Source organism: Cryptomeria japonica, chromosome 4, assembly GCF_030272615.1.
Source record: "Cryptomeria japonica chromosome 4, Sugi_1.0, whole genome shotgun sequence".
Taxonomy (NCBI): domain Eukaryota; kingdom Viridiplantae; phylum Streptophyta; class Pinopsida; order Cupressales; family Cupressaceae; genus Cryptomeria; species Cryptomeria japonica.
The window spans coordinates 9,670,633-9,695,492 of NC_081408.1; the positions used below are offsets into that span (position 1 = coordinate 9,670,633).

A 24,860-nucleotide genomic window follows, 5' to 3' on the forward strand; every position below is an offset into this window, starting at 1 on the left:
GGCTAAAGTTCAAGTAATGCCGAAAAAGGATTAAAATTGAAAACTGAATCCTTGGACCCTAGGGTTTTGTAAAATAAACAATCTGTTGCTCCTGTAAGCGTGTTACCTGGTTTGGTTTGTTAAAGCATTCTCCACTGGGCTTTATATGATATCATAGGACACCAGTTGGGTTGGGTAGGATTGGCCGACCATATAGTAATAGAGGATTTATTATTTTATTTTAAAAAAATCTTTAAGAACGTAGGGCTAGTGTATATTTGTGCTAATTATTTATTATAATTTTGCAGTATTGTTAGTTGAAAATTATATTATTTTAATTATATTTGTGTCTTATAAATTATAACTATTTTATTTGAAGAAAATGATATTTAATTATGAAATATTAATTATAATTCTAATTTTAATAATATAGTATTAATAATTATTTAGGTTATTTAGTGTGGTTATTGTTTATTAAAATTAAGTATTTCTCATTGTTATCGTATCTATGGCTTGTAGAATGATACTTTGGGGGAAGGCAATTAGTTCTTTAATGACGTTTGAACTGGCTTAGTCTCAAGTCTTATAATTGACAAGATATAGAGTAGGGTTTCTTTTATAAAATATATAAAATGTGAGTTTGTTTTTTAATCTGCAAAGTAGTTTTATTATGTTCTCTTGGTTTTGTATGAGAGCATGGAGGCAAAACAAAGCATTTGGTATTTCATTTATTGAGAAAGATACTAAACTTGGATTTTGACGAAATTCTTGCATACTAGTTGAATCATCTTGTCCCCAATTTTGCATCACTTGATATAATCTTAATTGTGGTTCATATATTGTAGAGAGCTAAAACATAATATAGAGTATAGTATAATAGATGAAATTTAATGTTCATGGGATTTTTTGATTTCAAAAAGAAATGGATGAGGTGTCATTAGCCAATAGAATATTTACTCTTATGAATAAATAAAAGTGTACTTCAATGTTTATAATTTTTAATAAAAATATTTGTAATAGTTACCCTTACATATAACTATTAGTCAACTGACAACTAAATCATAATATAGAATATAGTATAATAGATGAAATTTAAGATGAAATAGTTTACTTATTTCTTTGCGTAGTGTGAATCAAATCCCTATAAAATAGCTAATAAATTTTATTATGTTTTCAGAAATAAAATTTGTAGAAATTTTATGTTATATAAAAGAGTCACTTTATTTACATTTTTTTTGGCTGGGTAATAGGCCGAAGCCGATATTTTATCACTTTATATATAATATTATGAATAGATAATGAAAAAAATTAAAATATACATATATTTGTTATTATTTCTATAGTATAAATTCACATTTCTCAAGTTATAAAATTGTGAAAAATATTTTATAGCTATTTGATTGGCCAAAACAATTTGACACAAATTTCATTAACTGCAACAGTCACTTTTTTATACAAAATTTCCATACATAATCTAGATCAATGAGGTAGCTTCTATAATATAAAGATCTAAATAAATATAAAATGTATGCCCTACACATAAGGGGTGCAACAAGGCAACACAAAGATGTGCTATAAAAAATATAACTTACATATCATAAAAAATATTTAGAAACAATTTTTTGTGCACAAAAGAAGAACTCCTCATGGATAAAATTTAACTTTAGCCTTTTCTTTTCTTTTTTGAAAGATGACATTAGTAGAATTTGGTCTATTCCTGAAGGAGACCTTTTCCTCTTGACCTATATCCATGTATGCTCGGATTGGGAGGAGAAAACTAAATTTTGATCCACCTCATTTAGTGGGAATTTCTCCTCATATCCTTTAAACAAACTAAATCAACATGATCATCACCCTTTCTAAATGTCCCATTAACTAGTGATTCTTTTAAACAAGCAACAAAAAATGTTGGTAGGATGTGATTGCTTATCCTTGAGAAAAGATTGGATCTCTATATAAGAACAATGTAATATGCATCTCAAGTAAAAACCCTTGCACCTTGCACATGTTGTTTATTTGGGGAGAGAAATAGAAGATCCAGGTGAACAAGTTGGAAAAGGGAGCTAGAAGAGCTTGAAACCATCTTAGGGTAAACTAGATAATGGTTAGATTTGGCTTCAATGCACCACATGGGAGAATTGTGAGACACCTAAATAAAAAACTTTAACTATTTACATAATGATGTATCATGAGTCAAGTAAAAAAACACCTCCTACATTTAAAATAATTACTTTCATAAGCTACATATTTCGACTAGACTCTCTTGCCAACTTTCAATGAGATATCAACTAGGAGCCCCATGAACAAATCCATCTCTACACAAACTCGAGCACATGTGGTAATTGTATAATTTATTGGTTCTTTTACAAAACATGTAAACTTAGCCAAACCATTTGCACTCATTCTCAAACAGTTCAACTCCAAAAAATGGAGAGGGAGATCTTTTGATATTGATCTGATTTCTTTCACTGGTGGTGTTTGTCAAGGTTGTGTGCTCGGTAAGAATCTCAAGGATTCTTTTAATTTGAGTAGAGCCCACCATGCTACAGTAAATTGGACCTAGTTCTTAGTGACTTCATGTTCGTTCTCACTACATTTTTTGGGGGCCCCTAATGTATGCTCACATCGAAGGATGAATTCTCTTAGCATACATGGGCGTAATTTCTAAAGTAAAAGAGTGACATCTTTAATTTAATTAGGATGTATAAAGAATTTGTAGAGAATTATTATGGTCTTTCTATTAGACAGATATGCACAAATAGTGAAAAGGAGTATGTCAATCTGAAATTCCAAGACATTGTTTTCATCATGGCATCCTTTTTGGCTACTCTTCTAGGGAGAATTTACTCTGCTAAATGGTTTAGGAGAATAGCATTTGAAGGTCCTTCTAAATGTGTTTTGTTAAAATTGATCCCCATTCAATTATACTAGAATAGATTATGTTTACCAAAAGAAGCAACATTCTCTTGGGCTTCTCTTCAAGGGAGAATTTTAACTACTGAATGGTTTAGCAGAATAGGCTTTGAAGGTCCATCTATATGTGTTTTCTGTGAACACCATGATGAGTAATTCAATCATATCCATTTAGGATGTCTCTTTTCCCAAAAATAGTAGAGATGGTTGTGTTCCAAACTAGGATGAATCGCTTCTAGACCGGTGTTTGTATTCTAGTGTAATTTAATTTTCATAATTTTTAATATTTGATTTTATATATAAATTATTCCTTAGTAGCTCATTTATTGTTAGCATAAATAGGAAAATATTTGGCTATGCTTAGTTTTTATTTCTTTTCTTGAGATATGTATTTAATTTCTTACCTTCTAAAAAATTTAATCTTGGATAAAGTTTTCTACGCAATTTTATTCATTGCCCTTACTTTTGATGCTATTTATAATATAATATAAACATTATACTAAAAATATACATTTTTCTTAAAAGCATAATCTTAATTTAATAAAAAAAAAAAATTTATAACGACTGATGAAATAGTTTAATTATTTATTTGCGTAGTCTGAACCAAATCCCTATAAAATAGCTAATAAATTTTATTATGTTTTCAGAAATAAAATTTGTTGAAATTTTATATTATATAAAAGAATCACTTTATTTACATTTCTTTTTTGCTGGGTAATAGGCCGAAGCCGATATTTTATCACTTTATTTAGAATATTATGAATAGACAATGAAAAAAATTAAAATAGTTATATATTTCTTATTATTTCTATAGTCTAAATTCATATTTCTTAAGTTATAAAATTGTGAAAAATATTTTATGGCTCTTTGATTGGCCAAAACAATTTGACACAAATTTCATTCACTACAAAAGACACTTTTTTAAACAAAATTTCCATACATAATCTAGATCAAAGAGGTAGCTTCTATAATATAAAGTTCTAAAGAAATATAAAATGTATGCCCTAGCCATAAGGGGTGCAAAAAGGCAACACAAAGGTGTTCTATCAAAAATATAACTTACATATCGTAGAAATATTTTAGAAACAATTTTTTCTGCACAAAAGAAGAACTCCTCATGGATAAAATTTAACTTTGGCCTTTTTTTTCCATTTTGGAAGATGACATTGGTCGAATTTGGTGTATTCTTGAAGGAGACCTTTTCCTCTTGACCTATATCCGTGTATGCTCGGATTGGGACGAGAAGACTTAATTTGGATCCTCGTCATTTAAGGGGGATTTCTCCTCATATCCTCTAAAGAAACTAAATCAACATGATCATCACCCTTCCTAAATGTACCATTAAGTAGTGATTCTTTTAAACAAGTAACAAAAAATGTTGGTAGGATGTGATTGCTTCTCCTTGAGAAAAGATTGGATATCTATATAAGAACAGTGTAACATGCATCTAAAGTAAAAACCCTTTCACCTTGCACATGTTGTTTATTTGGGGAGAGAAATAGAAGTTCCAAGTGAACAAGTTGGCAAAGGGAGCTAGAAGAGCTTGAAACCATCTTAGGGTAAACTAGATAATTGTTAGATTTGGCATCAATGCACCACATGGGAGTCTTGTGAGACACCTAAATAGAAAATTTTAACTATTGACATAATGATGTATGATGAGTCAAGTAAAAAAACACCTCCTACATTTAAAATAATTCCTTTCATAATCTACAAATTTCGACTAGAGTCTCTTGCCAACTTTCAATGAGATTTCAACTAGAAGGCCCATGGAAAAATCCATCTCTACACAAACTCAATCACATGTGGGAATTGTGTAATTTATTGGTTCTTTTACAAAACATGTAAACTTACGCAAACCATTTCCAATCATTCTCAAACAGTTCAACTCCAAAAAATGGAGAGGGACATCTTTTGATATTGATCTGATTTCTTTCACTGATGGTGTTTGTCAAGGTTGTGTGCTTGGTAAGAATCTCAAGGATTCTTTTACTTTGAGTATAGACCACCATGCTACAGTAAATTGGACCTAGTTCATGGTGACTTCATGTTCTTTCTCACTCCTTTTTTTGGGGGGGCCAAATATATGCTTGCATCGAATGATGAATTCTCTAGGCGTACATGGGCATAATTTCTAAAGTAAAAGAGTGATGTCCTTAATTTAATTAGGATGTATAAAGAATTTGTAGAGAAGTATTATGGTCTTTCTATTAGGAAGATATGCACAGATAGTGACAAGGAGTATGTCAATCTGAAATTCCAAGACTTTTGTTTTAATCATGGCATCCTTTTTGGCTACTCTTCTAGGGAGAATTTTAACTACTAAATGGTCTAGGAGAATAGCGTTTGAAGGTCCATCTAAATGTGTTTTCCTAAAATTTATCCCCATTCAATTATACTAGAATAGATTATGTTTATCAAAAGAACCAACATTCTCTTGGACTTCTCTTCAAGGGAGAATTTTAACTGCTGAATGGTTTAGGAGAATAGGCTTTGAAGGTCCATCTATGTGTGTTTTATGTGAACACCATGATGAGTAATTCAATCATATCATTTCAGGATGTCTCTTTTCCCAAAAATAGTAGAGATGGTTGTGTTCCGAACCAGGATGAATCACTTCTCTTCCCAATGACATCCTTAACCTTTTTAAAAGTTGGTCAGAGTTAAATAGGAATTGTATATATGGACGTCTGATAATTATTTTCCCATCCATTATCCTATTGAAACTATGTAAAGAGAGAAATTGAAAAAATTTCCAAGGAAAGAAGATGATTTGGGAGTCATTCATCAATAAGGTGGAAGTTGCTAATGTTGAAGTGATGAATAGTAGAATTGGAGGTCATTTGAAAAGGAAAGTTTAATTTTCAAATTAGAATCGCTCTATTAGAATGAAATGGTTTAGATTGAAGATTCCTCTTTGCGTTGGCAATGGGGATCAAATAAGTAAAATAAAAAGAGAAAATCATGTTTGGTCTACTCCTAAGATAGGTTGGGATAAATTGAATTTTGATATTATTTCTCAAGGTGATCATGGAACCTTTAGAGATGGTTGTGTAGTTCATGCCTATGATGGTTCAATTTTAGCTAAGTTGGAAAAGCATCTAGAAGATGACACAAATAACATAGCTGAACTCAAAGCTGTACTGGAAGGGGTACTTCTTTGCAGAGAGTTAAACATAAATATTTCAAAAATAGAAAGGTATTTAACCATAATAATTAATGCCTTGAGGGCGGGCTCTACTAAAAATTGGAAACTCAATTCATTTGTTGGCAAATAAATTCAGGTAATTAATTCCTTTGAAGAAGTAATCTTCAATCATATCTATCGATAGGTCAATCTTATGATAGATCGTTTGGAAAATTCATTGTTAGATGGAATTGAATTCAGAATTTGGGATCGGTTGGAAAACTCTTGTTCTCTCCATGGGTGGTTAGATTTGAAATTTGAGCTTTATTTCTCTGTGGTATAACTATTGGAAAGGGTAAAAATTCTTACGGATAGATGGTGTCAAGTTTATAATTGGAAGTAGATGCTTGTTCTCAATTTCCCCAAGGGTAGCTGATGTTGAATTTTGGATTTTTATTTCTCTATGTTATACTTGTTTGATAGGGGTTGAAAAAGATAAGCATTCGGAGGGGTAGACAACATTGAATTCCTAATCTAGAAGTATATGTTTGTTCTCAATTTTCCTACAAGCAGTTAAATTTTTGTTTTTGATTCTTAGTGTCTTATGTTCTAGCCATTTGATAGGGGTTGAATGTGGTTGGTAGTGTGATTAGAGAAAGTAGGCAAGTAGCTAAGGTGGTCTATTCCCACTTTATGTCCCAACTATCTATTCTTGTCATTAAAACAAAAATAAAACACCATACATAGTATGAGGCTTGATAATTTTATCTCTTATATTAATATCTTAATCTATTGAGTACAAATTTCATTCACTACAAAAGACACTTTTTTAAACAAAATTTCCATACATAATCTAGATCAAAGAGGTAGCTTCTATAATATAAAGTTCTAAAGAAATACAAAATGTATGCCCTAGCCATAAGGGGTGCAAAAAGGCAACATAAAGGTGTTCTATCAAAAATATAACTTACATATCGTAGAAATATTTTAGAAACAATTTTTTCTGCATAAAAGAAGAACTCCTCATGGATAAAATTTAACTTTAGCCTTTTTTTTCCATTTTGGAAGATGACATTAGTCGAATTTGGTGTATTCTTGAAGGAGACCTTTTCCTCTTGACCTATATCCTTGTATGCTCGGATTGGGACAAGAAGACTTAATTTTGATCCTCGTCATTTAGGGGGGATTTCTCCTCATATCCTCTAAAGAAACTAAATCAACATGATCATCACCCTTCCTAAATGTCCCATTAAGTAGTGATTCTCTTAACCAAGTAACAAAAAATGTTGGTAGGATGTGATTGCTTCTCCTTGAGAAAAGATTGGATATCTATATAAGAACAGTGTAACATGCATCTCAAGTAAAAACCCTTTCACCTTGCACATGTTTTTTATTTGGGGAGAGAAATAGAAGTTCCAAGTGAACAAGTTGGCAAAGGGAGCTAGAAGAGCTTGAAACCATCTTATGGTAAACTAGATAATTGTTAGATTTGGCATCAATGCACCACATGGGAGTCTTGTGAGACACCTAAATAGAAAATTTTAACTATTGACATAATGATTTATGATGAGTCAAGTAAAAAAACACCTCCTACATTTAAAATAATTCCTTTCATAATCTACAAATTTCGACTAGAGTCTCTTGCCAACTTTCAATGAGATTTCAACTAGAAGGCCCATGGAAAAATCCATCTCTACACAAACTCAATCACATGTGGGAATTGTGTAATTTATTGGTTCTTTTACAAAACATGTAAACTTACGCAAACCATTTCCAATCATTCTCAAACAGTTCAACTCCAAAAAATGGAGAGGGACATCTTTTGATATTGATCTGATTTCTTTCACTGATGGTGTTTGTCAAGGTTGTGTGCTTGGTAAGAATCTCAAGGATTCTTTTACTTTGAGTATAGACCACCATGCTACAGTAAATTGGACCTAGTTCATGGTGACTTCATGTTCTTTCTCACTCCTTTTTTTGGGGGGGCCAAATATATGCTTGCATCGAATGATGAATTCTCTAGGCGTACATGGGCATAATTTCTAAAGTAAAAGAGTGATGTCTTTAATTTAATTAGGATGTATAAAGAATTTGTAGAGAAGTATTATGGTCTTTCTATTAGGAAGATATGCACAGATAGTGACAAGGAGTATGTCAATCTGAAATTCCAAGACTTTTGTTTTAATCATGGCATCCTTTTTGGCTACTCTTCTAGGGAGAATTTTAAGTACTAAATGGTCTAGGAGAATAGCGTTTGAAGGTCCATCTAAATGTGTTTTCCTAAAATTTATCCCCATTCAATTATACTAGAATAGATTATGTTTATCAAAAGAACCAATATTCTCTTGGGCTTCTCTTCAAGGGAGAATTTTAACTACTGAATGGTTTAGGAGAATAGGCTTTGAAGGTCCATCTATGTGTGTTTTATGTGAACACCATGATGAGTAATTCAATCATATCATTTCAGGATGTCTCTTTTCCCAAAAATAGTAGAGATGGTTGTGTTCCGAACCAGGATGAATCACTTCTCTTCCCAATGACATCCTTAACCTTTTTAAAAGTTGGTCAGAGTTAAATAGGAATTGTATATATGGACGTCTGATAATTATTTTCCCATCCATTATCCTATTGAAACTATGTAAAGAGAGACATTGAAAAAATTTCCAAGGAAAGAAGATGATTTGGGAGTCATTCATCAATAAGGTGGAATTTGCTAATGTTGAAGTGATGAATAGTAGAATTGGAGGTCATTTGAAAAGGAAAGTTTAATTTTCAAATTAGAATCGCTCTATTAGAATGAAATGGTTTAGATTGAAGATTCCTCTTTGCGTTGGCAATGGGGATCAAATAAGTAAAATAAAAAGAGAAAATCATGTTTGGTCTACTCCTAAGATAGGTTGGGATAAATTGAATTTTGATATTATTTCTCAGGGTAATCATGGAACCTTTATAGATGGTTGTGTAGTTCATGCCTATGATGGTTCAATTTTAGCTAAGTTGGAAAAGCATCTAGAAGATGACACAAATAACATAGCTGAACTCAAAGCTGTACTGGAAGGGGTACTTCTTTGCAGAGAGTTAAACATAAATATTTCAAAAATAGAAAGGTATTTAACCATAATAATTAATTCCTTGAGGGCGGGCTCTACTAAAAATTGGAAACTCAATTCATTTGTTGGCAAATAAATTCAGGTAATTAATTCCTTTGAAGAAGTAATCTTCAATCATATCTATCGATAGGTCAATCTTATGATAGATCGTTTGGAAAATTCATTGTTAGATGGAATTGAATTCAGAATTTGGGATCGGTTGGAAAACTCTTGTTCTCTCCATGGGTGGTTAGATTTGAAATTTGAGCTTTATTTCTCTGTGGTATAACTATTGGAAAGGGTAAAAATTCTTACTGATAGATGGTGTCAAGTTTATAATTGGAAGTAGATGCTTGTTCTCAATTTCCCCAAGGGTAGCTGATGTTGAATTTTGGATTTTTATTTCTCTATGTTATACTTGTTTGATAGGGGTTGAAAAAGATAAGCATTCGGAGGGGTAGACAACATTGAATTCCTAATCTAGAAGTATATGTTTGTTCTCAATTTTCCTACAAGCAGTTAATTTTTTGTTTTTAATTCTTAGTGTCCTATGTTCTAGCCATTTGATAGGGGTTGAATGTGGTTGGTAGTGTGATTAGAGAAAGTAGGCAAGTAGCTAAGGTGGTCTATTCCCACTTTATGTCCCAACTATCTATTCTTGTCATTAAAACAAAAATAAAACACCATACATAGTATGAGGCTTGATAATTTTATCTCTTATATTAATATCTTAATCTATTGAGTACATTCCTTATATCTCATTTATACTTTCTATCTTCTATTCACTATTCTTCTATTCCCCTCATCATCTTTTTTACTCATTATAAACTACTTACTTATATATCCTATTAGGGATGCAGCCCCTAGATGATATCCCAAAGAATAATCTCTTTCCTTAGTTACATATTCAGGAACCGTGTTAACATATCACACCCTTATCTCTCTAGACCGGTGTTTGTATTCTATTTTTTTATCAACAATAACTATATTTAAGCTAAATATAGTTTTATTTTATATGTAATATTCACATAAATAAAATTCTATATTACAATTGCATTTATCCCCTTAACTAATTTTTTTCAAGTTCTTTTAAAATACTTAGATAATCTTCATTTATACGAGTTATTTGTTGGTACCATAAAAAACGGATTCTTCTATAAATATTTTTCTCTTTAAAATTAGAGCCCACTTAAGTGCTTAAAAAATCATGACCATTGAAAGTAGAGACACCAATCTTCCCTGTCATTGGTTATGATAGTGGAGCTCCATACTTTATAAACTATACAAACAAAATAAGCTTTCTATTTGAGAGAATACACTTTCAAGTTGATATTGTAAGCTCACAAAGACCTTTCACAAAAATTATATCTCCCTTTCATAAATCCTTTTCATTTGTTATGATAGTCAAGGTGCATACTTTAAAAACTGTACAAACAAAATAATCATTACACTTTAGAGTATAATTTCTAGTTGAGTGTGCACACAAACATCTTTAGAAAACATTATATCTCTTTGCACCATATTACAAATTTCATTAGATAAAACAACCTGCATCCATACATAATTGAATTTGATAACTAATGATAGGTTCTATGTCAAACCATGCATGTCTATCACACCATTGGCATGTTTCACTTGTCCATCATGGAACCAAAATTAGAATTTTCTATTGCTCACTATGCTCAAATAAAAAATATTATTGAGATACAGCTTCTACCATTATATTCACCATAATTTTAAAAATCACCCTTGATGAGACATCATATCAAAAGAAGCCTCAAATTCTATCAACCATTCATCTTTCAATACATGAATCATTAAGGCCATTGAAAAGATATCTCCATCATTTTTCTTTTTTCCTTTTTCCCTCTATTGCTGGTCTTATTGTAATTCCAATAGTTAGGCATAGAATTTTTAAGAGATTTAAATCTCTCATATAAATTAGATATATACATTTCTTTATTTTTCCCTTTTTAGTATTTCACCTTTGTTTTTCAATTTCCCATGACTAACTAAAGCCTCATTAGTACATTCAAAGTCAATTTATTAACCACTACTTTAGTCATTTTTGTTTCAAACTAATGGTCTCTATAACTCCATCAAGTGATCCCATGATCTGAAAAAGTAGTAGTAGTCTCATTGCATATTTATACTCCATTTTTTTTACTTTAATTCAATGTATTGTGGTCACATTCATATTGAACATATCCAAATCTGTAGCCAAAAAAACACCATCACCAATCTTAATTGTTAACCAATTGTTTAGCATGGTACAAGTCTTCAATAGTGTCCTTTATTTCGATGAACCTATCTATTTGTATGTTTTTATTATAAGTTGCAACCCAAATAAAAGTTAGAACAAGAAAAAATTGTTCCTGACACCTAATATTTGAGCTTATCAATCAAGCTCTATATCAAATTAAAAGAAGTAGAAGTGTAAAATATGCTCAATATACTAATTTATGACAAAAGGTATGTGAAAAAATAATAATTGCAAGAAAATAAAAACAAAAACCATACCACATCTTAGTGATTTGTGCAAAGAAAACCCTTTAAAGAGAAAAATCCCAATACAAAGAAACTTATTGTGTTATTCAATATCAAATGGTAGAGGAGCTTTTTCTAAAATTTTGCTCCGAAACAATACTGAGCATTAAAGAATATGTTGAGCTAGAAGAAAATGTCAATCCTCGAAAGGTGCCCTTCGATAAGGATTCCTTATTTTCAAGATCTCCTCCTTTATTATGTTCCATTCTTATCCAAATTTCATTCAATTATTTACACATGACTAGTTTGAATCTATTATTTATCTTTATTTCTTAAAGAATTACAAACATAAGCTAAAATATTGTCATAACATCACATCATTTTATTTCTATATCATCATCATACCAAAAACACATAATCACATAAACACAAACTGAAATCAAATTATTGATAAAAGATGTCCTTGCAATAATCAGTTATCCATATTCTCTTACGACTATGACAAAATATGAGATCAAAATTTAAAGGTGGTCTAGGAGCTGGAGGCTATAAAAAAACGAATCCCTCTGGATGCTCCTCTGCTCTCCCTTGTGCCTCTCTCAAGCTAACATTCTCCATTGTCAATGCATCCATCCTCTACGGTACTTGTATATCTGATACTCTCATCTGACGAAGTGTCTCGAGCTCTCCTCGCAAACGATCTTGGCCTGTTTCGAGTCCATCTATCTTAGCACATAGTTGCTGCATACGATCTTGCTCTTCTTTGAGTCCATCTATCTTAGCACATAGTTGTTGCATCTCTATCTGATGAATTGTCTCGAGCTCTCCTAGCACACGATTTTGCTCTACTTTGAGTGCATCTATCTTAGCACATAGTTGTTGCACAGGATGTTGCTCTACTTTGAGTGCATTTTTCTCGGCAAATAGTTGTTGCACACGATCTCGCTCTAATTTGAGCGCATAATTCGTAGCATATAGTTGTTGCAGCTCTATCTGCATTTGTCTCTCCCTCTCTCGGGCCTGATCAGGTTGGATCTGCAGACTATTCCGTTCTGCTTGAGCTTGGTCTCTCTCAGTTAGGGCCACACCTCTCACAAACTCTGCCCTTGCTAATCTCTCATAAAGTTGATCCATCTCTACCATAGCAGCATATATTTTTTCCATGGCCCTATCGCACTCTCGAGTGTTAGCTGCGAAACACAAAAACCAAAAAATGTTAGTTCCATGTATCTCGAATCACAAGAAGCTCTAACTATTTTCTAAACACATACTCATCTATGTTTATGAAAACTCAGCGCGCGCAAAAACATATTTGATTTATGTGATTATTAACAGGTCTGACTGTGGTGTAATGACTATCAGGTTAATTCAGCAGTTGTGACATTTAGAATTCTTAAAAAATGTGATCTAATCCTGCCTGAGATATTTGAAAGGAAAAGAAAAGAACATTTCAAGGCAGCCTATAATCTCTGCCAACATTCCGAAAACTAAGAAACCTTTAAGGTTGACCATAACCTAGAAAATTTAATTATCAAACAGTAAATGGCAAACCATAATGCAGTAACTACGAAAGAGAGACTTACCAGTTACTGAAGATGCAGTTCTTGTTGCAGATGCCTCTGAAGACGATAAGGTAAAACGGGGATATGCAGCGGAATTGGTAGTGGAAGTTGGTCCTGATGAAAATGACATCCCAGATGTTGGTACGGTTACAGCAGCAGAAGTAGTGGTCTGTGCTAGTGCAGTCCCTTCACCAGATAAAGGAATTGTAATTGTAGGTGCACTGGTGGTTGATGAAGACGAAGCAACAGTTCGAAACGCATTTGATGGTTGCGATACAGAGGAGGATTGAGTTGCTGAGGAAGTGGGCGGATTTCCCACCTGAGTGTTGGAAGGCGTGGGTGGAGTAAATGCTATGCCCGGAGTGCGGAAAGACAGATCCACATCCAGAGCAGAAGATTGCGAAGGGATTGCAAAGAATGGCGTAGGTGGACAAACCGCAGGGGCGTCGAAGAGAGCCGTAGACGGGTAAGCCGTAGCGCCGCCGAAGAGAGGCGTAGGCGCGTAACTCGCAATGCGGGGGAAGGATGGTGCAGGCGCGTAAGACGCAGTGGCACCAAAGAAAGGCGTAGGCGCGTAACCCGCATTGGCGATGAAGGGGGTACCAGGGGCGTAAGTCGCAGTGACGCCGGGGAGAGGCGTAGGTGTATCAGCCGCAGCGACTGATACGGGGAATTCGAATCCTCTGTTCGCCATGGCTAAAGTTCAAGTAATGCCGAAAAAGGATTAAAATTGAAAACTGAATCCTTGGACCCTAGGGTTTTGTAAAATAAACAATCTGTTGCTCCTGTAAGCGTGTTACCTGGTTTGGTTTGTTAAAGCATTCTCCACTGGGCTTTATATGATATCATAGGACACCAGTTGGGTTGGGTAGGATTGGCCGACCATATAGTAATAGAGGATTTATTATTTTATTTTAAAAAAATCTTTAAGAACGTAGGGCTAGTGTATATTTGTGCTAATTATTTATTATAATTTTGCAGTATTGTTAGTTGAAAATTATATTATTTTAATTATATTTGTGTCTTATAAATTATAACTATTTTATTTGAAGAAAATGATATTTAATTATGAAATATTAATTATAATTCTAATTTTAATAATATAGTATTAATAATTATTTAGGTTATTTAGTGTGGTTATTGTTTATTAAAATTAAGTATTTCTCATTGTTATCGTATCTATGGCTTGTAGAATGATACTTTGGGGGAAGGCAATTAGTTCTTTAATGACGTTTGAACTGGCTTAGTCTCAAGTCTTATAATTGACAAGATATAGAGTAGGGTTTCTTTTATAAAATATATAAAATGTGAGTTTGTTTTTTAATCTGCAAAGTAGTTTTATTATGTTCTCTTGGTTTTGTATGAGAGCATGGAGGCAAAACAAAGCATTTGGTATTTCATTTATTGAGAAAGATACTAAACTTGGATTTTGACGAAATTCTTGCATACTAGTTGAATCATCTTGTCCCCAATTTTGCATCACTTGATATAATCTTAATTGTGGTTCATATATTGTAGAGAGCTAAAACATAATATAGAGTATAGTATAATAGATGAAATTTAATGTTCATGGGATTTTTTGATTTCAAAAAGAAATGGATGAGGTGTCATTAGCCAATAGAATATTTACTCTTATGAATAAATAAAAGTGTACTTCAATGTTTATAATTTTTAATAAAAATATTTGTAATAGTTACCCTTACATATAACTATTAGTCAACTGACAACTAAATCATAATAGAGAATATAGTATAATAGATGAAATTTAAGATGAAATAGTTTACTTATTTCTTTGCGTAGTGTGAATCAAATCCCTATAAAATAGCTAATAAATTTTATTATGTTTTCAGAAATAAAATTTGTAGAAATTTTATGTTATATAAAAGAGTCACTTTATTTACATTTTTTTTGGCTGGGTAATAGGCCGAAGCCGATATTTTATCACTTTATATATAATATTATGAATAGATAATGAAAAAAATTAAAATATACATATATTTGTTATTATTTCTATAGTATAAATTCACATTTCTCAAGTTATAAAATTGTGAAAAATATTTTATAGCTATTTGATTGGCCAAAACAATTTGACACAAATTTCATTAACTGCAACAGTCACTTTTTTATACAAAATTTCCATACATAATCTAGATCAATGAGGTAGCTTCTATAATATAAAGATCTAAATAAATATAAAATGTATGCCCTACACATAAGGGGTGCAACAAGGCAACACAAAGATGTGCTATAAAAAATATAACTTACATATCATAAAAAATATTTAGAAACAATTTTTTGTGCACAAAAGAAGAACTCCTCATGGATAAAATTTAACTTTAGCCTTTTCTTTTCTTTTTTGAAAGATGACATTAGTAGAATTTGGTCTATTCCTGAAGGAGACCTTTTCCTCTTGACCTATATCCATGTATGCTCGGATTGGGAGGAGAAAACTAAATTTTGATCCACCTCATTTAGTGGGAATTTCTCCTCATATCCTTTAAACAAACTAAATCAACATGATCATCACCCTTTCTAAATGTCCCATTAACTAGTGATTCTTTTAAACAAGCAACAAAAAATGTTGGTAGGATGTGATTGCTTATCCTTGAGAAAAGATTGGATCTCTATATAAGAACAATGTAATATGCATCTCAAGTAAAAACCCTTGCACCTTGCACATGTTGTTTATTTGGGGAGAGAAATAGAAGATCCAGGTGAACAAGTTGGAAAAGGGAGCTAGAAGAGCTTGAAACCATCTTAGGGTAAACTAGATAATGGTTAGATTTGGCTTCAATGCACCACATGGGAGAATTGTGAGACACCTAAATAAAAAACTTTAACTATTTACATAATGATGTATCATGAGTCAAGTAAAAAAACACCTCCTACATTTAAAATAATTACTTTCATAAGCTACATATTTTGACTAGACTCTCTTGCCAACTTTCAATGAGATATCAACTAGGAGCCCCATGAACAAATCCATCTCTACACAAACTCGAGCACATGTGGTAATTGTATAATTTATTGGTTCTTTTAATAAACATGTAAACTTAGCCAAACCATTTGCACTCATTCTCAAACAGTTCAACTCCAAAAAATGGAGAGGGAGATCTTTTGATATTGATCTGATTTCGTTCACTGGTGGTGTTTGTCAAGGTTGTGTGCTCGGTAAGAATCTCAAGGATTCTTTTAATTTGAGTAGAGCCCACCATGCTACAGTAAATTGGACCTAGTTCTTAGTGACTTCATGTTCGTTCTCACTACATTTTTTGGGGGCCCCTAATGTATGCTCACATCGAAGGATGAATTCTCTTAGCATACATGGGCGTAATTTCTAAAGTAAAAGAGTGACATCTTTAATTTAATTAGGATGTATAAAGAATTTGTAGAGAATTATCATGGTCTTTCTATTAGACAGATATGCACAAATAGTGAAAAGGAGTATGTCAATCTGAAATTCCAAGACATTGTTTTCATCATGGCATCCTTTTTGGCTACTCTTCTAGGGAGAATTTACTCTGCTAAATGGTTTAGGAGAATAGCATTTGAAGGTCCTTCTAAATGTGTTTTGTTAAAATTGATCCCCATTCAATTATACTAGAATAGATTATGTTTACCAAAAGAAGCAACATTCTCTTGGGCTTCTCTTCAAGGGAGAATTTTAACTACTGAATGGTTTAGCAGAATAGGCTTTGAAGGTCCATCTATATGTGTTTTCTGTGAACACCATGATGAGTAATTCAATCATATCCATTTAGGATGTCTCTTTTCCCAAAAATAGTAGAGATGGTTGTGTTCCAAACTAGGATGAATCGCTTCTAGACCGGTGTTTGTATTCTAGTGTAATTTAATTTTCATAATTTTTAATATTTGATTTTATATATAAATTATTCCTTAGTAGCTCATTTATTGTTAGCATAAATAGGAAAATATTTGGCTATGCTTAGTTTTTATTTCTTTTCTTGAGATATGTATTTAATTTCTTACCTTCTAAAAAATTTAATCTTGGATAAAGTTTTCTACGCAATTTTATTCATTGCCCTTACTTTTGATGCTATTTATAATATAATATAAACATTATACTAAAAATATACATTTTTCTTAAAAGCATAATCTTAATTTAATAAAAAAAAAAAATTTATAACGACTGATGAAATAGTTTAATTATTTATTTGCGTAGTCTGAACCAAATCCCTATAAAATAGCTAATAAATTTTATTATGTTTTCAGAAATAAAATTTGTTGAAATTTTATATTATATAAAAGAATCACTTTATTTACATTTCTTTTTTGCTGGGTAATAGGCCGAAGCCGATATTTTATCACTTTATTTAGAATATTATGAATAGACAATGAAAAAAATTAAAATAGTTATATATTTCTTATTATTTCTATAGTCTAAATTCATATTTCTTAAGTTATAAAATTGTGAAAAATATTTTATGGCTCTTTGATTGGCCAAAACAATTTGACACAAATTTCATTCACTACAAAAGACACTTTTTTAAACAAAATTTCCATACATAATCTAGATCAAAGAGGTAGCTTCTATAATATAAAGTTCTAAAGAAATATAAAATGTATGCCCTAGCCATAAGGGGTGCAAAAAGGCAACACAAAGGTGTTCTATCAAAAATATAACTTACATATCGTAGAAATATTTTAGAAACAATTTTTTCTGCACAAAAGAAGAACTCCTCATGGATAAAATTTAACTTTGGCCTTTTTTTTCCATTTTGGAAGATGACATTGGTCGAATTTGGTGTATTCTTGAAGGAGACCTTTTCCTCTTGACCTATATCCGTGTATGCTCGGATTGGGACGAGAAGACTTAATTTGGATCCTCGTCATTTAAGGGGGATTTCTCCTCATATCCTCTAAAGAAACTAAATCAACATGATCATCACCCTTCCTAAATGTACCATTAAGTAGTGATTCTTTTAAACAAGTAACAAAAAATGTTGGTAGGATGTGATTGCTTCTCCTTGAGAAAAGATTGGATATCTATATAAGAACAGTGTAACATGCATCTAAAGTAAAAACCCTTTCACCTTGCACATGTTGTTTATTTGGGGAGACAAATAGAAGTTCCAAGTGAACAAGTTGGCAAAGGGAGCTAGAAGAGCTTGAAACCATCTTAGGGTAAACTAGATAATTGTTAGATTTGGCATCAATGCACCACATGGGAGTCTTGTGAGACACCTAAATAGAAAATTTTAACTATTGACATAATGATGTATGATGAGTCAAGTAAAAAAACACCTCCTACATTTAAAATAATTCCTTTCATAATCTACAAATTTCGACTAGAGTCTCTTGCCAACTTTCAATGAGATTTCAACTAGAAGGCCCATGGAAAAATCCATCTCTACACAAACTCAATCACATGTGGGAATTGTGTAATTTATTGGTTCTTTTACAAAACATGTAAACTTACGCAAACCATTTCCAATCATTCTCAAACAGTTCAACTCCAAAAAATGGAGAGGGACATCTTTTGATATTGATCTGATTTCTTTCACTGATGGTGTTTGTCAAGGTTGTGTGCTTGGTAAGAATCTCAAGGATTCTTTTACTTTGAGTATAGACCACCATGCTACAGTAAATTGGACCTAGTTCATGGTGACTTCATGTTCTTTCTCACTCCTTTTTTTGGGGGGGCCAAATATATGCTTGCATCGAATGATGAATTCTCTAGGCGTACATGGGCATAATTTCTAAAGTAAAAGAGTGATGTCCTTAATTTAATTAGGATGTATAAAGAATTTGTAGAGAAGTATTATGGTCTTTCTATTAGGAAGATATGCACAGATAGTGACAAGGAGTATGTCAATCTGAAATTCCAAGACTTTTGTTTTAATCATGGCATCCTTTTTGGCTACTCTTCTAGGGAGAATTTTAACTACTAAATGGTCTAGGAGAATAGCGTTTGAAGGTCCATCTAAATGTGTTTTCCTAAAATTTATCCCCATTCAATTATACTAGAATAGATTATGTTTATCAAAAGAACCAACATTCTCTTGGACTTCTCTTCAAGGGAGAATTTTAACTGCTGAATGGTTTAGGAGAATAGGCTTTGAAGGTCCATCTATGTGTGTTTTATGTGAACACCATGATGAGTAATTCAATCATATCATTTCAGGATGTCTCTTTTCCCAAAAATAGTAGAGATGGTTGTGTTCCGAACCAGGATGAATCACTTCTCTTCCCAATGACATCCTTAACCTTTTTAAAAGTTGGTCAGAGTTAAATAGGAATTGTATATATGGACGTCTGATAATTATTTTCCCATCCATTATCCTATTGAAACTATGTAAAGAGAGAAATTGAAAAAATTTCCAAGGAAAGAAGATGATTTGGGAGTCATTCATCAATAAGGTGGAAGTTGCTAATGTTGAAGTGATGAATAGTAGAATTGGAGGTCATTTGAAAAGGAAAGTTTAATTTTCAAATTAGAATCGCTCTATTAGAATGAAATGGTTTAGATTGAAGATTCCTCTTTGCGTTGGCAATGGGGATCAAATAAGTAAAATAAAAAGAGAAAATCATGTTTGGTCTACTCCTAAGATAGGTTGGGATAAATTGAATTTTGATATTATTTCTCAAGGTGATCATGGAACCTTTAGAGATGGTTGTGTAGTTCATGCCTATGATGGTTCAATTTTAGCTAAGTTGGAAAAGCATCTAGAAGATGACACAAATAACATAGCTGAACTCAAAGCTGTACTGGAAGGGGTACTTCTTTGCAGAGAGTTAAACATAAATATTTCAAAAATAGAAAGGTATTTAACCATAATAATTAATGCCTTGAGGGCGGGCTCTACTAAAAATTGGAAACTCAATTCATTTGTTGGCAAATAAATTCAGGTAATTAATTCCTTTGAAGAAGTAATCTTCAATCATATCTATCGATAGGTCAATCTTATGATAGATCGTTTGGAAAATTCATTGTTAGATGGAATTGAATTCAGAATTTGGGATCGGTTGGAAAACTCTTGTTCTCTCCATGGGTGGTTAGATTTGAAATTTGAGCTTTATTTCTCTGTGGTATAACTATTGGAAAGGGTAAAAATTCTTACGGATAGATGGTGTCAAGTTTATAATTGGAAGTAGATGCTTGTTCTCAATTTCCCCAAGGGTAGCTGATGTTGAATTTTGGATTTTTATTTCTCTATGTTATACTTGTTTGATAGGGGTTGAAAAAGATAAGCATTCGGAGGGGTAGACAACATTGAATTCCTAATCTAGAAGTATATGTTTGTTCTCAATTTTCCTACAAGCAGTTAAATTTTTGTTTTTGATTCTTAGTGTCTTATGTTCTAGCCATTTGATAGGGGTTGAATGTGGTTGGTAGTGTGATTAGAGAAAGTAGGCAAGTAGCTAAGGTGGTCTATTCCCACTTTATGTCCCAACTATCTATTCTTGTCATTAAAACAAAAATAAAACACCATACATAGTATGAGGCTTGATAATTTTATCTCTTATATTAATATCTTAATCTATTGAGTACAAATTTCATTCACTACAAAAGACACTTTTTTAAACAAAATTTCCATACATAATCTAGATCAAAGAGGTAGCTTCTATAATATAAAGTTCTAAAGAAATACAAAATGTATGCCCTAGCCATAAGGGGTGCAAAAAGGCAACATAAAGGTGTTCTATCAAAAATATAACTTACATATCGTAGAAATATTTTAGAAACAATTTTTTCTGCATAAAAGAAGAACTCCTCATGGATAAAATTTAACTTTAGCCTTTTTTTTCCATTTTGGAAGATGACATTAGTCGAATTTGGTGTATTCTTGAAGGAGACCTTTTCCTCTTGACCTATATCCTTGTATGCTCGGATTGGGACAAGAAGACTTAATTTTGATCCTCGTCATTTAGGGGGGATTTCTCCTCATATCCTCTAAAGAAACTAAATCAACATGATCATCACCCTTCCTAAATGTCCCATTAAGTAGTGATTCTCTTAACCAAGTAACAAAAAATGTTGGTAGGATGTGATTGCTTCTCCTTGAGAAAAGATTGGATATCTATATAAGAACAGTGTAACATGCATCTCAAGTAAAAACCCTTTCACCTTGCACATGTTTTTTATTTGGGGAGAGAAATAGAAGTTCCAAGTGAACAAGTTGGCAAAGGGAGCTAGAAGAGCTTGAAACCATCTTATGGTAAACTAGATAATTGTTAGATTTGGCATCAATGCACCACATGGGAGTCTTGTGAGACACCTAAATAGAAAATTTTAACTATTGACATAATGATTTATGATGAGTCAAGTAAAAAAACACCTCCTACATTTAAAATAATTCCTTTCATAATCTACAAATTTCGACTAGAGTCTCTTGCCAACTTTCAATGAGATTTCAACTAGAAGGCCCATGGAAAAATCCATCTCTACACAAACTCAATCACATGTGGGAATTGTGTAATTTATTGGTTCTTTTACAAAACATGTAAACTTACGCAAACCATTTCCAATCATTCTCAAACAGTTCAACTCCAAAAAATGGAGAGGGACATCTTTTGATATTGATCTGATTTCTTTCACTGATGGTGTTTGTCAAGGTTGTGTGCTTGGTAAGAATCTCAAGGATTCTTTTACTTTGAGTATAGACCACCATGCTACAGTAAATTGGACCTAGTTCATGGTGACTTCATGTTCTTTCTCACTCCTTTTTTTGGGGGGGCCAAATATATGCTTGCATCGAATGATGAATTCTCTAGGCGTACATGGGCATAATTTCTAAAGTAAAAGAGTGATGTCTTTAATTTAATTAGGATGTATAAAGAATTTGTAGAGAAGTATTATGGTCTTTCTATTAGGAAGATATGCACAGATAGTGACAAGGAGTATGTCAATCTGAAATTCCAAGACTTTTGTTTTAATCATGGCATCCTTTTTGGCTACTCTTCTAGGGAGAATTTTAAGTACTAAATGGTCTAGGAGAATAGCGTTTGAAGGTCCATCTAAATGTGTTTTCCTAAAATTTATCCCCATTCAATTATACTAGAATAGATTATGTTTATCAAAAGAACCAATATTCTCTTGGGCTTCTCTTCAAGGGAGAATTTTAACTACTGAATGGTTTAGGAGAATAGGCTTTGAAGGTCCATCTATGTGTGTTTTATGTGAACACCATGATGAGTAATTCAATCATATCATTTCAGGATGTCTCTTTTCCCAAAAATAGTAGAGATGGTTGTGTTCCGAACCAGGATGAATCACTTCTCTTCCCAATGACATCCTTAACCTTTTTAAAAGTTGGTCAGAGTTAAATAGGAATTGTATATATGGACGTCTGATAATTATTTTCCCATCCATTATCCTATTGAAACTATGTAAAGAGAGACATTGAAAAAATTTCCAAGGAAAGAAGATGATTTGGGAGTCATTCATCAATAAGGTGGAATTTGCTAATGTTGAAGTGATGAATAGTAGAATTGGAGGTCATTTGAAAAGGAAAGTTTAATTTTCAAATTAGAATCGCTCTATTAGAATGAAATGGTTTAGATTGAAGATTCCTCTTTGCGTTGGCAATGGGGATCAAATAAGTAAAATAAAAAGAGAAAATCATGTTTGGTCTACTCCTAAGATAGGTTGGGATAAATTGAATTTTGATATTATTTCTCAGGGTAATCATGGAACCTTTATAGATGGTTGTGTAGTTCATGCCTATGATGGTTCAATTTTAGCTAAGTTGGAAAAGCATCTAGAAGATGACACAAATAACATAGCTGAACTCAAAGCTGTACTGGAAGGGGTACTTCTTTGCAGAGAGTTAAACATAAATATTTCAAAAATAGAAAGGTATTTAACCATAATAATTAATTCCTTGAGGGCGGGCTCTACTAAAAATTGGAAACTCAATTCATTTGTTGGCAAATAAATTCAGGTAATTAATTCCTTTGAAGAAGTAATCTTCAATCATATCTATCGATAGGTCAATCTTATGATAGATCGTTTGGAAAATTCATTGTTAGATGGAATTGAATTCAGAATTTGGGATCGGTTGGAAAACTCTTGTTCTCTCCATGGGTGGTTAGATTTGAAATTTGAGCTTTATTTCTCTGTGGTATAACTATTGGAAAGGGTAAAAATTCTTACTGATAGATGGTGTCAAGTTTATAATTGGAAGTAGATGCTTGTTCTCAATTTCCCCAAGGGTAGCTGATGTTGAATTTTGGATTTTTATTTCTCTATGTTATACTTGTTTGATAGGGGTTGAAAAAGATAAGCATTCGGAGGGGTAGACAACATTGAATTCCTAATCTAGAAGTATATGTTTGTTCTCAATTTTCCTACAAGCAGTTAATTTTTTGTTTTTAATTCTTAGTGTCCTATGTTCTAGCCATTTGATAGGGGTTGAATGTGGTTGGTAGTGTGATTAGAGAAAGTAGGCAAGTAGCTAAGGTGGTCTATTCCCACTTTATGTCCCAACTATCTATTCTTGTCATTAAAACAAAAATAAAACACCATACATAGTATGAGGCTTGATAATTTTATCTCTTATATTAATATCTTAATCTATTGAGTACATTCCTTATATCTCATTTATACTTTCTATCTTCTATTCACTATTCTTCTATTCCCCTCATCATCTTTTTTACTCATTATAAACTACTTACTTATATATCCTATTAGGGATGCAGCCCCTAGATGATATCCCAAAGAATAATCTCTTTCCTTAGTTACATATTCAGGAACCGTGTTAACATATCACACCCTTATCTCTCTAGACCGGTGTTTGTATTCTATTTTTTTATCAACAATAACTATATTTAAGCTAAATATAGTTTTATTTTATATGTAATATTCACATAAATAAAATTCTATATTACAATTGCATTTATCCCCTTAACTAATTTTTTTCAAGTTCTTTTAAAATACTTAGATAATCTTCATTTATACGAGTTATTTGTTGGTACCATAAAAAACGGATTCTTCTATAAATATTTTTCTCTTTAAAATTAGAGCCCACTTAAGTGCTTAAAAAATCATGACCATTGAAAGTAGAGACACCAATCTTCCCTGTCATTGGTTATGATAGTGGAGCTCCATACTTTATAAACTATACAAACAAAATAAGCTTTCTATTTGAGAGAATACACTTTCAAGTTGATATTGTAAGCTCACAAAGACCTTTCACAAAAATTATATCTCCCTTTCATAAATCCTTTTCATTTGTTATGATAGTCAAGGTGCATACTTTAAAAACTGTACAAACAAAATAATCATTACACTTTAGAGTATAATTTCTAGTTGAGTGTGCACACAAACATCTTTAGAAAACATTATATCTCTTTGCACCATATTACAAATTTCATTAGATAAAACAACCTGCATCCATACATAATTGAATTTGATAACTAATGATAGGTTCTATGTCAAACCATGCATGTCTATCACACCATTGGCATGTTTCACTTGTCCATCATGGAACCAAAATTAGAATTTTCTATTGCTCACTATGCTCAAATAAAAAATATTATTGAGATACAGCTTCTACCATTATATTCACCATAATTTTAAAAATCACCCTTGATGAGACATCATATCAAAAGAAGCCTCAAATTCTATCAACCATTCATCTTTCAATACATGAATCATTAAGGCCATTGAAAAGATATCTCCATCATTTTTCTTTTTTCCTTTTTCCCTCTATTGCTGGTCTTATTGTAATTCCAATAGTT

The 24,860-nt window shown here is 32.0% G+C and overlaps 1 protein-coding gene across 1 annotated transcript; it reads right to left on the bottom strand.

The window, feature by feature from the left end:
• Window positions 1-12,231: 12,231 nt before the first annotated feature.
• LOC131874837 (uncharacterized) lies at window positions 12,232-13,851 on the bottom strand. Its single transcript, XM_059218757.1, has 2 exons — window positions 13,179-13,851; window positions 12,232-12,785 (listed from the first exon to the last, which is right to left on the bottom strand). Exons 1-2 carry the CDS (start codon window positions 13,849-13,851, stop codon window positions 12,232-12,234), a joined length of 1,227 nt encoding a protein of 408 aa, XP_059074740.1.
• Window positions 13,852-24,860: the final 11,009 nt, after the last annotated feature.

What these genes read in the sequence shown, in the direction of transcription:
- LOC131874837 (XM_059218757.1), bottom strand. Translation starts at nt 13,851, where the DNA reads ATGGCGAACAGAGGATTCGAATTCCCCGTATCAGTCGCTGCGGCTGAT. An exon ending in AACTGCATCTTCAGTAACTG is followed by an intron (nt 12,786 to 13,178) that starts GTAAGTCTCTCT and finishes TGTGTTTCGCAG; the next exon opens with CTAACACTCGAGAGTGCGAT.